This window comes from Quercus lobata, chromosome 12 (genome assembly GCF_001633185.2).
Source record: "Quercus lobata isolate SW786 chromosome 12, ValleyOak3.0 Primary Assembly, whole genome shotgun sequence".
NCBI classification, from domain to species: domain Eukaryota; kingdom Viridiplantae; phylum Streptophyta; class Magnoliopsida; order Fagales; family Fagaceae; genus Quercus; species Quercus lobata.
In genome coordinates, this window is record NC_044915.1 from 41,279,226 (window position 1) to 41,296,821 (window position 17,596).

At 35.2% G+C, this 17,596-nt stretch overlaps 1 protein-coding gene across 1 annotated transcript; it reads left to right on the forward strand.

Moving 5' to 3' along the window:
- The first annotated feature begins 14,100 nt into the window (after window positions 1–14,100).
- Window positions 14,101–16,013, forward strand: LOC115971799 (GATA transcription factor 12-like). The gene is made up of 2 exons (XM_031091840.1): window positions 14,101–14,637; window positions 15,011–16,013. Exons 1-2 carry the CDS (start codon window positions 14,299–14,301, stop codon window positions 15,797–15,799), a joined length of 1,128 nt encoding a protein of 375 aa, XP_030947700.1. The 5' UTR covers window positions 14,101–14,298; the 3' UTR covers window positions 15,800–16,013.
- The last annotated feature ends 1,583 nt before the right edge of the window (window positions 16,014–17,596 follow it).

Sequence of the window (17,596 nt, forward strand, 5' to 3'; positions counted from 1 at the left end):
TGCGTATTGAATTCTCTCTATTACGTTTGCTTTTATGAGTTGTCATTTAGTATTTGCTTTTCTATATTTGGTTTTCTTACTTTGTTATCATTATTCTTTCCATATCATTATCTTATCTTAAAAAAAAAAAAAAAAAAAAAAAAAAAAAAAAAAAAAAAAAAACACTTTCACATCACACTTTCTTATATTCCTATTGTTTTGTTCAAATATAACTTCTTATATTTACCTTTTGAAGTCATATAACTCATATTAGCATGAAATTTTTTTGAACTTATATTAGAACTGTGGGGCCCGGCCCAAAAATAATAGGCTAGTCCAAATTCATGCCCGTCCGAGGAGCGTCCTGTCCGAAGAGAAACCACAGATAAAGCATTACTTAGTCCAATAGCGCCAAGGAAACCTGTCCGAGGAGTAACTCCTCCTCGGACATTACGAAGCCCAGACGAGGAACTCTCCCCAACCACTTCAGTTCATCCTCCCAACATATAAAATGAATAAAATCCAAAATATCTCATGGAAAGCTGCCACCGCCACATTAATTGCGCCCCAACCACCCTCTTGGCCGCATTAATGAGGAAAAGACCCCTGAACAGTACCACCTTGGCCTCTGCAACTCACAAAGGGAGTGATCAGGGCGTCTGATGGGACAGGTGCTCAAGTAGATGCTTAGATGATCAACAAGTGTAAGGTTGAGATGAGAAGAGGAGAACTATATAATGTAGTGGAATACCTCAAAGAAAGGGGACGAAAAACTGTATTCGGAACTGAAGAAATAGAATCACACGTTAGAGATCCATTCTTGTGCTTTTATTTTTCTGCAACAGTATTGTCCATTTATCAGATCGAATAGGCTCACTGAAGCTAAGTTCTTTGACCCATCCTCTACAAGTATTTATTGTGGGTTGCGCCTTGGGCCAAGGCCTGATCAATAGAATTTGGGCCAGGAAAATCGTGCAACCACAAGAACTCATATTGAAAACATGAATATAAAATATTTGATTTCTATTTGGACTAAAATTTTTAAATATGAGTTCATATTTTTAAACATGAATTTTCTTATATTTCTAAAAGAGAATTTTATATTTGAACTCATATTTCTAAACGTAAATATTTCAAAGAAAAAAAATGAGTTCTACTTGAACTCAAATTACTTTTTGATATTTTTTTTTCAACAAAATATTTAGCTGAACGCTAACTTAGAGTTTAGGAAAAAAAACAAAAACAAAAACAAAAAAACCTTATTCTTTTATGTAATTTAGAGTTTGAAAGAAAAAAAAAAATCTTTTAACTTCCACAAAAATACTGCGTACAAAATAGGATTACACTTTTCTTTTATTTGGTCAGTTTGATAATTGTTTAATATTTTCTCTAATTAATGACTCTTTTTTAAAGAGTGGGAATGAATTATATTTTTGTTTTTTGTTTTGTTTTTTTTTTTTTTTTTTTTTTTTTTGTGGTTATTGGGTTTGATTAATTTTTTTAGTGCCTGCCATGCAATATTACATAATTTTTCATCACCCCTAGGTTTTTTTTGTAATTGGAAAATGTAGTAATCCCAAATTATAATAAATACTCTAAATTATAATGAATACAAATTATTAACCTTTACCAAAAAATTGAAGAACCTCTGAGCACGTGCTTAAAGGCTAGTTTTATCTAATGTTGTTAGGATAAATAGGATAAAATTTAAAGTTAGTTCATGGATGGACATAAACTAAAATGCTTTCAAAGTGTAAGGATGAAGAATGAACTTCATACAAAGTCTTCTCTCTTAATTAGGAAAATTACGGTTCAAAACTTCAAATTCTCCCTCCCTTATTATTATTCTAACTAAATAATTAATTAATTTTAAAAAAAAAATTGTAGCAATATTATTTTTGCATGGATCACCACTAGCACCATTTTTACTATGTAATTAAGTGTGTGTTTAGCTGTCAGTTTATTTCTCCAAAAAAAAAAAAAAAAATCAAATAGCTTGTACAGACAAATGTGAAAAATTTGATTTCTCTAGATTCATTTTCTTGGTGGGGCGGCGGGGGTGAGGTCAGCCCAAAGTTACAAACATTATTTCGATGACCATCCATAGGCCCAAAGCTGGGCTTAACAAACCCCAATAATATTTGCTTCAAGATTGAAGGTAAGTGCCTAACCCATACATTAAGCAAAAAAAAAAAAAAAAAGTGCCCAACCTCCAATTGCAATTTTCACATTTATGATTTATTCCCTAAAGTTTGAACAACAATAAACCATACAATTGTAGTACTAAGCTATGAAAGGATCAGACTACAAGAGATAAATTGTAATTTACCCTAACAAAGGGTGCGTTTGTTTTGGTGGTAAACGCTTTCAGGAAATCATTTTCCGTAAAATAGGCTGTTTGGTTGGTTTTGAAAATAGAATTTTCCGAAAATCATTTTCATTTGACCGTAAAAAAGAAGCTTTGACCACTGAAATTCATTTCCGTTCCTATTTTCACTTCAAATGGTTTTCGGACCAAGGGAGAGAGAGAGCGAGAGGAAGAAGAGAGAGCCCAGATCACACCTTCGACGTTGCTAGCGAACCTCGAGCTCCAGTTCGACGATCGCACGCACCAAATTGCATCGGTCTCGTCGATCGCAGCACCGCGCCGCTCAATCTCGCCTTCGATCTCGCCTCCGCTCGATCTCACCTCCGCGCGATCTCGCCTTCGACCCACCGATCTCTCTTTCTCTGTGATTTTGATTTTTGTTGTTGTTGTGGTGGTGTGGTAGTGGCGTTTAGGTGGTTGTGGCTTTTGATTGTCAGAGTTTGCTGCCGTGGGTTGAATTGGAGTTTCGGTGGTGTGTGGTGTTGGGATTTGGCTGTGATTTGTTATGTGGATTGGGATTTGGCTGTGATTTTGAAATTTTCTGTAATAAAATTTGTTTGGATGCTGAGAAAATAGTTGAGAAAATGTGAAAAATTTGTAGGAAAATAGCATTTTCAGAATAGAACCAAACACATGAAAATATTTTCTACAACAATTTTCATAATGCAACCAAACACTTGAAAATATTTTTCTTTTCCAAAAATAGCATTTCCGGAAAATATTTTACGGGAACCAAACACAGCCTAAACCATCCAAAATAATAAAATTGCAGGGATAAGGGGTACATATTAGAGTGACATGATACTTGTTTAAGATCATTTTAATTTTTTCTTATTAGTGTGATTATAGGTGTATTGATGACCATTGCTAGGCTTTGATTTTTTTGCTTAAGATGTAAATTTGGGGATTTGATTTCGTTTCAAAAGGAATATGCGATGCCTCAATCAAGAGGAATTTTTAAATTGATGTGATTATTGAAGATGATGTGAGTAACAATTATCAATTGAAAGCAGATGGCTAAATAATAATTAAGATCTTGAGTTTTCAAGTACTGAGAACTGAAATTTGATTGAAGTTCTAAGTTATCAACTACTAGGAAGCTAAGTAAACCAAAGTTATGTTGGGTCATAATGCAAATACGGCACATTGATGCTAAAGTAAATAGCTTATACGTGGAATAATATCGATAATAAGGAACTATGGATCTAACAAGATTAAAAATTAAAAACTTGAATCAAGTTGAAAAAAAAAAAACCTAGTTTAATCAAGTTTAACAAGGTAACAAGTTAGTCTGTCAAGGTAACATGTTAGAAGTAAACTACTTACTTGCATGAAGAACTTCCTAAATTTTACAAAATAAGAGGATTCTACAACCAAAAAAAAAAATACAATAACAAGATAGTAATCTATATATCAACGGTTTTTTCAATGAAGAGTTGTGTCCTCTTCTTGAAAGTAAGACCTGCAGAAGGGACAAATCTTTCCCTAATCAGATATTGTCTGCTTTAGGAATGGGCCAAGGGCCGATGCCACCCTCATAGATTTGCTCAATCCCACATCGGAGAGAGACTACACATGATTGGTACACCCTTCCTTAGGCTCAATGCTTATAAGGCAAGGGTGGGAGGCGTCTGATCTCCCTGATGTGGGATTGAGCAAATCTGTGAGGGTGGCATCGGCCCTTAGCCCATTCCCAAAGCGAACAATACCTGATTGGGGAAAGATTCGTCCCTCCCACAAGACCTTTTAATCTACTTGAGGCTTGACAATTATCAATGGTTTACTCCATCCATGTGGCTTTCGCTTCTTGTGCTCTGATTCCACTTGTCTTTATTCCAGGCATTGTTGCCGAAATTAATAACTACTGTGTCGGATAATTTTTATATTTGCGTTTCTCATGCTTTTTAATGTCACTGTAAAAGCCTTGTAACTTAATTGATTGGCACTTCTTGGTATTTCTAAAAGAGATATTGTTAGAAATGGTTCCTAGTGGGGATGGGTAGGAATTGTAGGGGGATGGAGTGACTACCATGAATTAAGTCAATTTCCTACAATTCCTATCCATCTCCATTAGGAACCACTAGGTTCCTAACAAGTGGTATTAGAGTCATCGATCTTGAGATGACCAAATCCATTGCAACTCATCAGGCTTTAATGGAGATTTATTTCAAATGCGAAGATCCTTTTCGGTAGCTTGTCAAGCTCCATGAATTCTTTGCTCTAGAAAAAAACCATCACATCGCATGGTTTCCATTGCCTCTTGTTACATGGAAGGAGAAGCATGGGAATAATTCCAAGATGTGGAGGCATCGAGTTTGTGCACAAATTGGGTGCATTTCATATGCGCCCTACAAGATTGGTTTTGAGCACCAATCCTTAATGAATCAATGGAGACTACCACCCAAGAATCTAAGATGCAAGAGCCCGTGAATTTCATGTCAGAGGACCAAAAACCAATTCTTGATGCACCAATCATGGTTCTCACTCAACAATCCACAATTTAAGAATTGGCAATCCAAGTGTCGGTGATCCAATAATCAAATATGCAAGCACCAACAATTCTAATGGTTCTAGAATCAAATGAGGTCTTGAGGATCCAAGAACATTTCAAGGTCCAAAGAATCAATGAGATCTTGAAGATTGAAGAACCATTGAAGGCTCAATAATTTGAGAGTTTGAAGATCTACGAAGAAAGAACCTTCATGTACACGGGGGTGCTTGTCAAAGAGAAGTGCATGAATATGGTGATTAAAATGTCACTAAGATATTGATCCATTGGAAGATCTCCTTTGATGAAGATGCCAACCACAACAACACCTTGTGAACATGCAAGGTGTTTTAAAGGGGAGGGAAATGACACGAACCCCAAATTATGTCATATGTCTTGTAATCTCCTCATAGTTGTTGTAATCCCTTTAGTTAGTTAAGTTGAGATTATGATGAGTTAGTTAGGATTTGAGCACATGTAGCTCATCTAACACATGGCTTAATTTATAGAGCACATGTTGAATTAACTAGCCAATTATTTTTAGCCATGTAGACCAATGAGATTAGAGCTATTTTCCTATAAATACACAATTGTAATTCAACATTAAATATCTATGAAGAATAAACCAATTGCTTAGTGCATCTGTGTGTGTGTGTGTGGAGGTCTAGGTCCCTTTGAAGTGGCCTACAACAACTACTATTCCAATTCACCATTCTTACTTTTTCACAATTCATATTCATATTCTAGCAAGTTCTTAGTTTTTCAGTGGTAGGGTCAAGCTATGGAATGGGATTCCCTTTTCAAGCTTCAACACTAGTTTCCCCACCTTATGGGCAAGGTTCTTTAAAGAGGGGAAGGGTGATAAGAGGACCTTGAGGACAAGGTCTTTTAAGGGGGAAGGATTGATAAAGGTTGTAGAATGATAAGCTGAAGTGATAATCACTTGCTGGTGTGATAAGCATTGGTAGTTACTTAGTTATATTGGCAGTTGGCCTTAATTGCTGAGTTGGCTGCCTAGTTGGTATTAGTTAGTTAGGAGTAGTTACCATAGTTCTCAGAACCGGACTGGACCGGGAGGTTGGACTGTGAAAACCGGGAATCGGGATGAAAATCGGTTTTTTAAGCATAAAGAACCGAGCATATGTGGCAATTTCATAAACCCCTAAAACTGGGGTTAGACCGCACGAACTGGTGGTAAGAACCGTGCGGTCCAACCCCTTAGCAATTTTTTTTTTCTTTAAAAAAAAAAAAAAACAACTTAACACAATTTTATTCTACTTAATTAAATTATCCATCTCTTACAAGGAATAAAAAAAATTATAATTAAAATCCTTCAAAGATATTCAACTTTATTTCAAAAATTAATCATAAATTTTAATGTTTTCATGGTTATTATTTTATTTTATTAACTTTCTTATTTATTTATTAAATATATGCTTAAAAGTCATTGAATTTCCCTCACATATATAGATATATTAGTCAATTTTGCTAGTTTTATAAATTTAATATCTATATTTAGGATTTAATTAATTATTAAATTAATTATGACGTTATCATGGTTCGACTCCAGTTCGATTTCGGTTCGACCTCAAAAACCTTAAACCTCTCCCTTTTACGGTTCAATAAACGGTCCGGGTCTGAAAACCTTGGTAGTTACTGGTGTAACAGAATTGTACTATAAGTAGCCAGAATTGATTGTAAAGAGGGATATCTAAAATAAGAAAGTGCATTACTCTCTCTCTCTCATTCTTGGATCTTCTTTCTACTCTTTATTCTCTCTATTTTCTATCCTCTATTCTCTATCAGACATCTAGGATTCAAATTTTTCCTCCTTCAACTATCGAATTACGAACAAAAAAAAAATGTCATGCCCTTATTTTGCCACTAATTGCATTGGTGGCAAGATTGAATTTTATTAAACAACGATCATTCCTTATACATAATGATAAGTTATACTAAACCAGTTTATGATGATATCTATCATTGGAAGGAAGTACCATGTTACTATATTTTGTAAAGGAAAATTTTTTAGGTACCACGGGAATACAGCAACATGTTAATCCATCTTCTTAATAGTGGATTCTTCAATGGAATTAATCAATAAGAATTATTGTGGGGCCAGAGAACTTATGACCCGGCCCACTTTCCATTAGGACCCAGGGCCCGTGCCGAGGAGAGTAGATGCCGAGGACAAGTGGTGAAAGACCAAACAGCCTAGAGATGCAGCCGAGGATGACCCTGTCCTCGGCATCCCGAGACTTCAAAGGGAAGAGAGACATGTCGTCGAAGGCAGCCTCCGAAGTACCCCCAGAAAAAAAAGTGAGTAGAATGGGACTCACATAAGGGTACAGAGTGGGAGTGGTTCAAGGAAAAGACGACACCTCCGCATTGAATGCGCCCACAAACGTCTTGGCCATATTAATGGGAAAAGACTCCTGAACAGTGTGGTTTCGGTTATTGCAACTAACAGAAAGTAAGGGGAGGCGGTTGATGGGACAGGTACTCGAATAGGTACCTGCTTGATCAACAGATGGAGGATTATGATCAACCGTGAAGGGCTATATAATGTAAAGACTTAGGCGCCAAAGAGAGGGGGGGTCCAAGATAGAAAAAGGAAGAATATGAACATTAAGCTTGATGGGCAAGATCCACGGACAACCATGGCTCGTCTCTGCATGTCCACCACGAGTACCATGACTAACCACCGTTCAGTGACCAAGGCCTAGCCTTTCAAGCCCACGCTCTACAAATTATATTGTTTGGGCTCTTAATGTGCGAACCCTACATCATTTTGGGGTCGTTACAAATTGAGTCCTTATAATTACTATTATATGATATGGTGAAATGCTACCTTGTTATACTTATAAAATATTGAATAAATATTCCTATGAAATATCTAATAATTTTACGAAAAGGGAGAAATTTATATAATAATATATAAAAGTTGTAGTGTAACAATTAATGTTGCTACGCTTTTGTTAAGTCATATCACCATTTTTTTATATTAATTTGTTCATATAAATTATTGATAATATTAAATATATTAAACCGTCCAAGATATTATTAGGAAACAAAATCATCCAAGATGAATGTGTAAATTAAATTAGTTAATATAATTAATATTATTTAAAAAATTAGAAGAACAAATCAATTATAAAAAAAAGTGATGTGGCTGATAATTAGGTTCACTTTGGTCTATTCGGACCATTTCGATCCACCTCGGTCCACTTTGGCCCAGTCAGTTAATGTCGGTCCATTTCGGTCTACTTCAGTTCATATGGTCCAACTAGGTCAATTTCAGTCTATTAGTCTACTTCGGTCCATTTTGTCAAATTTGGTCCTCTTCAGTCCATTTTGGTGCACTTAAAAATGGAAAAAGATGGGTTTGAGTTGAGACTCAAGAGTACACATTCTAAATATGAATTTATTATAAAATATAAATTATAAAAAGTAATATTATTATTTTTAATATAAGGACTTGTGTCATTATCTTTCTTTATGTTCTTTTTCCCCCTTATTTGATATTAGTATTTTAGTTTTTGAGTGAATTACACAATTTTAGTGTTTTGATATGATACAATTTGAATGTAAAAACCAATTTCTAAGTTAGATAGAAATTAGGAGATTGCTATAATTATGATGAAACATGACCAAATGAAAGTTTTTTCTATTGACATGTGAAATTCATCTTGTAATGTATAAGTTATTCAATATTCTATGATAGAAATTCCTTTGTCATTTCCATTCTCTAACAACAATAATCATTTTTTTTTATAGAAACAATAATCATATATGTAGGGCATGTTTGAGTTTCAGGCCCAAAAGTGAAAAGGACAAAGGCCCAAAGAGCTCAATATAATGAATTTGTAAAGAGTGGGCTAGAAACTGGATTTCTATGAGTTGGACAACAATCATAGTGGGTTCAATGATACTAGAAAGTAAGAATAAACAGTTTTATGCTAGGAAATCCTCCTCAGCAAAGTCCGAGAAAGGCAATTCTTATATATTTCACTTGGACTTGCACAATTACAGTTCTTCATTACACAATGTCTTTTCTCTAGATTTTCTTATGATCCCTTTGTAATGAGATTTTTTCTCTTTATATTTCCCCTTACATGTGGAGATTAGATTGTTGGCCTTGATACTTGTCCTATTAGTCCCTTCCTAAGGTTCTTGTGGATAGCTGTAAAGCTGAATGTTACTGATCAGATATCACCTCCATATTAATGCGACCAGAGAATTAGCTGTGGAACATTCAATGTGGTGGTAGCAGCTTTCCTTTTAGATATTTCTTAGATTTGCTTTGTCTTATCCTAATTTGATATCTATCCTTACCAATATGATTGCCTAGTGCCTTAATCTTGGTGAGAGGTCAAACCCTTGACCTCTACTTTGCTTAGCCAATGAGGTGTTTCTCCTCGGACTACACTCTCAATTCTTTACTACCAAACTTCATCCATAACCCACCAATTTGTATGTCATTGTTAATGTCTGCCTGTCCTTGGACACAGCCCATGACCCAGTATTCATTTCTGGGTCATTTATCCCTACAACATATATTTTCATATAAATAATCAAAATAGTTAATATGACAAAATTAAACTTCACGATGCAAACTTCTTACGATGATAACTTTGTCGTGTTATTGGAAGAAGTACCATCAAATTTAATGAAAAAAGAATGAAAGAAAAATATCAACATAAAAGTTTATATCTATTACGTGGGCCTACTACTAGTAAAGTCATAAAACTAGGGACATTGTTCACTCAAAGTTGGAATAAATGGTGTAGACTAGACTAGTGAGTAGTGAGTGGTGACCGCCCATCAAAGATGAGGGGAGAGGAACGCACGTGCATTGCCCATAACTCACGTGACTGCGTGGGGCACGGGCTCTGACGTTATCGAATAAAAGCTAATAAAAAGAAAGAGAGCAATGTATGTATCTGCTGGCTGCTGCTACCACCTCCACCTCTCCCCGTCGAAGCATCCCAGAAAAAGGCAAAGGCCCAATAGATTCTCGCTACGTGTCATTTGACCACCGTCAGTTTTGGCTTTTGACACGAGTGAACCACTCTCACATGCTTCCCTGACACCTTATCACGTGCATGTCCGAACCCGTACATCTTAAATATTGCTTTAATAATAATAATAATACTAAAATTACAATATTTAATAACAACTAGTAAAAATCTAAATAAAAAATAAAACCCACAAAAAATTTTAAAAATAAAATAAAGTCTCTGAAAAAATGAAAACCTCCACTCCAAGCAACGACCCAGGTACCCTCTCTTTTTCAGGCTTTCCTTTTAATTCAAGCAAAAAAAGTAAAAACTTGTATATATAAATATATATATATATATATATAAGAGAAAAAATCTCATGGTAGTAATAAATAGGTACACTAACACCTTATCCGTTATTCTAAGAGGACTTGCATAGGGATTGGTGTAATCAATTCGGGCCCCACTTAATCAGATGCACTACTGGATGTTTGACACGTGTCACAGGCAGACATCTACAGTGGGTTTAACTTACCGACGGGTGTCTCACACATGACAGTCGTAAAGACTAGGTTCCTAACTTAACAACTTGTAATCAGCTAAACTTTAAACAATCTTTATCATTTTTTTTTTTTTTTTTTTTTTACAAAATAAAATTTTTACTTTAAAATGTGTGTGAAACTCTTTCCAATAGACTTGAATTCCGGTCCTTACTCTCCACACCTTACAAGTATTTATACTTGTGGAGTGATCACCGCATCAAAGGTGCACGATGATTTAAACAATCCTTAACTTTTGTAATCTGTATGCAGTGGTTTAATTATCCCTAATTTCATTTGAATTAACATTAGCTTTCTAAAAAATTGGTTGAACAACAAGAATTTGATAAAACTTACTTCTTCTTTTTTTCTTTCTCAAATTTGTGACATGATCAACCCACAATTTTGTTCTTGAACATTGTCTTATTAATTCTGTTTTCAAGTCACAGAATTTTTCGAGATATAAATCACAAAAGCAAGGAACAAGGGTATAGCACAAACGCTTTAAATTTTGTGTGCACAAGTTGTTTGAACATGCTTTTATTTAGATTTTAAGTGTAGTAAGCTACAAGGGTCTTTTTGCTTAATTACCTCAATGAATTTAATACTTAACACAAATTTGAGTATTACATTGAAGTAGAAGGTAGGGTTTTGTTTTTTGTTTTTTGTTTTTTATTTTTTATCATATTAATACAGTCTGCTAGACTGATTTTTATTTTATGTAACTGGGATATATCACACTTCTCTCATGATACGTAATACCTTCCCCCATTAGAACCCAATAGAGCATATTATTAAAAAAAAAAAAAAAAAATTTATTACTTTACACTTTTTAACGTACATTCCAAACACTAAATATTTACACTTTTACATTATATGTCCATATTTTTAAGAATATCTATATTTAACATATGATGACAAAGAAAAATATATATGTAAGGACACGATTCGTAACGACCCGTAACAGTGTTGGGTTCGCACGTGAAAAAGGCCCAAACAATATCATTTATAGAGCGTGGGTTTGAAAGGCTAAGCCTTGGTCACCAGACAGCGGGTTTTTCGTGGTGTTCATACATGGTTTAAATCGTGTTCGCCCTAGGAGTCTTTCACGTGGAGGCGGGCTGGGAGGCTCTGGTTTTTGGCCATTTTTCCCAGTCCCCTCTTGGTGCACTAACTTTTACATTATATAGTCCTTCTTGGCTGATCTTAGCCCTCCACTTGTTGATCAGGCAGATGCTTACTTCTGTACCCGTCCCATCAGCTGTCCCCTCTTGCTTTCTGTTAGTTGCGATGATCGAAGTCACACCGTCCAAGTATCTTTTCTCATTAACATGATCAGGACACTGGCAGGTGCATTTAATGCGGAGGAGATGTATTTTCCTTGAACCAATTTTGCACCGTACCTCTACGTGGCCCTATTCTACTCATATCCCCTTCAGGGGGCTGTTTGAGGATAGCCTTCACCAAGACGTTGCTCTTCTCATCGAAGTCCTGGAGTGCCGAGGATAGGGTCGTCCTCAGATGTTCCCCTTAATACATCGGCCTTTGATCACTCGTCCTCGACATACTACATCCTCGGCACAGGCCCAGAGCCCGGATAGAGCGTGGGCCGGATCATAAGCTCCCCGGCCCTACAATATATTTTGCACAATCAAAATCCTAAAAAAAAATACATGTAAGCAAATAAAAAAAAAAAAAAAAAAAAAAAAAAAAAAAAAAAACTTTCTGAAAAATTTCCATGTTCTAAATTCTAACATTACTCTTATGAAATATGAAATTAGACTTGTTTTTAGTTCGACGTGGCAAGGGGTGAAAAGCAAAAATTCTAAGACCTCATAAAATACCATAACTTATGCTATAACTATCTATATGACAGATTGTGAGTAGCGAAAAAAAAAGTAGAAGATTTATGTGAAAGTGATAGCAATAAGTTACAGACTGACACATATAATAGTTGTGGTTTGTGGCATTTTTTTATGTGGTACTATAGTCAATAATTAATAAGTAATTATAAGGTGAAAAGTGAAAAATTGAAATGGCAATGGCAGGGTCTGAGAAGAGGGGACACGTTGGGAAAATCTAGACCCGGCAATCTTACCACCAAGTGAGCTGTACCTATCGTGCTTGCAACTGGGGTTTTGAATATAATAGAGAATTAAACAGTGGGTTAAAAATATTTTAACAAATTTAATATTAGGTGAATATCAGACTCAGAGGAAAAAAAAGAGAAAAAAAGAAAAGAAAATATACTGCGTGTCTCCCGATGAAAATTAAAGCAGAGGAATCGGGCTGTGCTGCAACTCTTGGAAGCTAATGCACAAGCCTCAGCGACAAACCTGCTAGATCGGTTCCTATGGGGTTGAATTTTGAACACTTTATTATCATTATTATTGATTTAACATGTTAATAATCTAATCTATATTCTCTAATTATTGGTCTAGTAAGCTACTTACCCAGTTATTCACTTATAAAACATTTTTGGTTTAACATTTTTTTTTACCCTAATATTATTTTGCCAAGACTTTTGTTACATAATTGCTCATATTGTCAATGGCTGGTATTGTAAGCAAAGGTACAAAAATATTATGATGCATTTTGGGTAGTAATGATTAAAATTTTATCCATGCTGGCATGCTGCTGTGATTATTGTTTGTACAAAATAGGCTATCATCATCACCATCATCAACCAATCCACGTGTGGTGTGGTGTGTGTAAAAAAATAAAAAAAAAAATAAAAAATTATGGTTAAGACGCAATAGGAGGACCCCACTAAATAATGGAGAATGTGTAGGGTTTGTTGTCCTTAACAAACCTATACAAATTCTATACCCTACGAAATTAGACTCACCTGCAATATACACAACTGATTTGAACATTTCAACCGTTTTGATCGGTTCCCAAGGAGGAGTTAAACTGAGCACATCGTTTTACCTATTTTGGATTTTGATGGTTTTTTTTTTTTTTTTCCTTCTTCTTCATTACTTAACAGTTTTAAATTATGTATATTTACCGTCCTCGCCTTCTCTAACATCTTAAACTAGCTGTCGTTGTTATAAGAAATAGTAAAAACCAAAAAAGAAAATATACCACTCTCTGTACTGTAGCTGATGTTTATTTACGTTAATTCAACAACCATTATGCCCCTAAACAGCGTTTTTATCAAATTACATAACGCCACTTCATAGAAATGAAGTTAGCTCTTGGGTTTCATTAATAGGGTGAGTAATAAATGAAAAAGAAGCTCATTAAATTGCTATAGGCCTAAAGATAACGTGGACCATAACACCACATTCAACATTCTCACACTTGCCCCATAATCTATCCTATTGGCCTTCAATCATAAAAGTTCTACCATTTCTCACTTCCCAAACCCTTAAAAGGACAAAACTATAGTAAGCATGATAAATAACATGGTAAATAATATTATGATCTAATTAATATAAATAAAAATTTATCAATTCAACTTTTGTAAAAAATATTTAAAAAATTATCATATCTAACATATCTGTCACACGCTAAACACTAAAAGGTGTATAGTAAAAAAGGGTATCGAAGTAACTTCTCAAAATACTTCCCTCTCGTTTCTTTTAACACGATTAAAGCCTCTTTATATCTATATTTTTTATAGTTTATTTATAACTTTTTTTTCTTTTTTAGTTTTTTATTTTAATATCTCGAAACTTTAGTTTTTCTTCGTCAAAATCCTCCATTTTAGCTGTCTGCCTGTCCCCTTCAAACGCAAATAAACCCTCTCACTCCACAAAACCACAACTTCTTCACACGCACCTCTTTCATTTTCTCTTTCTCTCCCTCTCAACCCGTACACTTTTTCGCACTAAATTCCTCTCTCTACTCACACACAACTCCCATATCCTTAGCTAGCTTATAGCCCCCTCTTCTTTTTTAATTCTGGAAAAGACAAAAATGGAAGCACCTGAATATCAGAGCGGGTTTTGCACACAATTCGTGACCGAAAAGCGCCTCTCAATCGACAATAAAGCAGCCGGCGGAGGTGGAGGAGGAGACCATTTCATGGTGGAGGACCTCCTCGACTTTTCCAATGACGACGATGCAGTCATTGCTGACACTCCTTTTGAAGTCGCCACCACCACCACCGCCGGAAACTCCACGGATTCTTCCACTGTCACCATTGTCGACAGCTGCAATTCCTCCTCGTTTTCGGGCTGTGACCCCAATTTTGTGTCCGACATTGGCTGCCGGAATTTCCCTGACGCCAACTTTGCCAGCGACCTTTGTGTGCCGGTAATTCACTAGCTTATATCAGAATTATTGTTTTTAATAACGTAAAGAAAAGCCCATTAAACTCGCCTCAAACTAGTAAAACTTAAAGATAACAGTTACCCGTCAGAACTAGTTGCTGGGTAATTTAAGATACGGGTTAAGTAATTTATGTTCATGCTCAAAAGAAGAGAGAATTAACTTTAATGTTTGAAACCAAAGCTAACATATTTGAATTCTTTAACGCAAAACTAAAGCAACATGTTTGAAAATAAGTTAATTCACTCTCTTTATCAAAGAATAACAAACCCTTTACGCTATCATTTTTTTTTAAAAGTAATTCTGGGACTAATTTTAATGTTTAATGTTGTTGTTGTTGTTGTTGTGGTTGTTACAGTACGACGATTTAGCTGAGCTGGAATGGCTATCGAATTTCGTGGAGGAATCGTTCTCAAGCGAGGACTTGCAGAAACTGCAAATGATATCCGGCATGAAAGCCCGAACCGTGGACGAAACGTCCGAAACGACTCCACAACACGAGCCGTCGAACCGAAACAGCAACAGTCCGATATTTCGCCCCGAAATGTCGGTCCCAGCCAAAGCCCGAAGCAAGCGGTCACGTGCGGCACCATGCAACTGGACGTCACGCCTTCTCGTTCTCTCTCAACAATCCCCGTCGTCATCACCGCCGCAGTCGCCGTCACTCACTCCGCCGTACTCGGACCTCGACCGAGACTTCGCCGTCGCGAAGAAAACGGTGAAGGTGGCGGCGTATTCGAAGAAGAAAGACGGAGTCGATAGCGGCGGAGACGGGCGGAAGTGCCTGCATTGCGCGACGGACAAGACGCCGCAGTGGCGGACGGGGCCCATGGGCCCAAAAACGTTGTGTAACGCTTGCGGAGTGAGGTACAAGTCGGGTCGGCTCGTACCCGAATACAGACCCGCTGCGAGCCCAACGTTTATGCTGACTAAGCATTCGAATTCGCACCGTAAGGTCCTCGAGCTGAGGCGCCAGAAAGAGATGATGAGGACCCATCATCATCATCATCATCAACAGCATCAGCATCATCAGCAGCAACAGTTTCTTCATCATCATCATCAGAATATGGTGTTCGATGTAACCAACGGTGGTGATGATTACTTGATTCACAACCACGTGGGCCCTGATTTCAGGCAGCTGATCTAGTGGTGTCTTTCATTTGGAGAGAGGAGCTCAGGTTAATTTAGTTGGACAATTTCATTAGGCAATTTCGTAAGTTTCGTAATTTTTATTTTCTAGGGGGGGTAATTTTTTTTTTTTTACCTAGCTTAATTTTTGAATTTCGTAGACTGTTTTGATGTTTTTTTCTTTTACGAATCTTTGCCTAACTTGGCAAATTCTGAAACCCAATTTTTCCGTAATTCAGTTACTATTTTTTTTTTTTTTTTTTTATATAACATTTTTGTTTTGTTTTTACTTATTTTAAGAATTGCATGGCTTTCAAAGTGGGTAACTCACATGAAACAAGCAATTAGTAAGAAAAATAAGTAGGTAATTCATATTAAACTAGCAATTAGTAAGAAAAATAAATATTAAGCTGACTTATAAGTGCATCCAAAACAGGCACTAAGTAGAAGAGTGGTTTCTAAAGCTAGGACCTTGCCAAGATTGGACTCTCAACCTCTGTTATGTTCTCTTTTTTTTACCTAGTATTAAATTTTAGAACAATGAAATAATAAAGAAACATTGACCCTCCAATCAAGGATGTGACTTAATAAAATGTCAAGAAAAAAAGCCAATTGTGGCCTTAAGTTACTGTTGACTATTATAATCATGCAATTACGTACGTGGAGATCCTTGTATCCATTTTAAATTTATGGGTAGATTTTCTCCCCCTAATTCGATTTATATTCTACTCATTAATTAGTCATTAAGTCACAATTCAAATGTTCTTTTGATACTTAGAAAAAACATGTGCTCTTGATCAAATGAATTATGTAATATTAGTCATGTGTTGTTTAAATTACTTAATAAAGTCATATGATTAAAATAAACTTATATTTTTTAGAAGAAGATGGTTAAAAACTTAAAATAAACTTAAAAACTCATGTATGGTCATGTGTATTACACTCATATTCTTTAGGCTGAAAATGGAAAAACAAATGTAATTCCCTTAATTTTTTTATTTATAAAAATGTAATATCCTTAATTAATAAAGCACTTGTTACGTTGTCTTTTTCTTTTCGTGGGCACGATGTGTCACTTCATATATTAACTCCTCTACATTGTTCGTGGCAATATGCATATTTGATATTGGACATATTAAATCATGCCGGTGGACAATGGGTTTCATTTTCATTTAGCCAACCATATCTGTTTGCTGCAATCAATTTATCAAGTGGAGGTTTGGGTTTGTGAATAGCCAGAGAAATTAAACTCAATTTTGGTACCATGTTTTAGAATGTGTCAAACTGACATGGATTGTTTATGGAAAGAAAAAAAAAAAAAGGAAAATTCATTTAATTAAGCCTTTTTATTCTTTAAAAAAATCCCAAGCATTTTGCTTTTAATTAAAACAAGCAACTTCTTCTTTAAGTTTTTTATTCTAATTATTGGGCATTAAAGGAATTTATTGAAGTAATTATTTATTGTAAGTTATGTATTCTATTAAAGTTGCCTTGTTTGAAACATCAATTTATTTTCATTGTTATAACGAAAGTACATTTTTTTTTCTAAAGTATAACTTTTTTTTAATATATACCACTTATATAATAAATTAAATAAAGTGTTGAAACTAAATTCTTGAACACTCACTTTAGTCCATGTATAATAATGCACAATGACTAAGTTTTGCAAATTCAATTCTAAAAAATTACCCATATTAGACTATGTAAAGATGTGTAATTATAGAAAAGCAACAGTATCGTGTAAATATATATAGTTATTGTAGTGGTGGAAAATGAGTATTTTATTAAAATTCTTCTCTCTAGAAGAAAATAATGA

Coding starts and splice junctions, on each gene's coding strand:
- LOC115971799 (XM_031091840.1), top strand. CDS start 14,299: ATGGAAGCACCTGAATATCAGAGCGGGTTTTGCACACAATTCGTGACC. Junction 14,638..15,010: donor CCAGCGACCTTTGTGTGCCG/GTAATTCACTAG, acceptor TGGTTGTTACAG/TACGACGATTTAGCTGAGCT.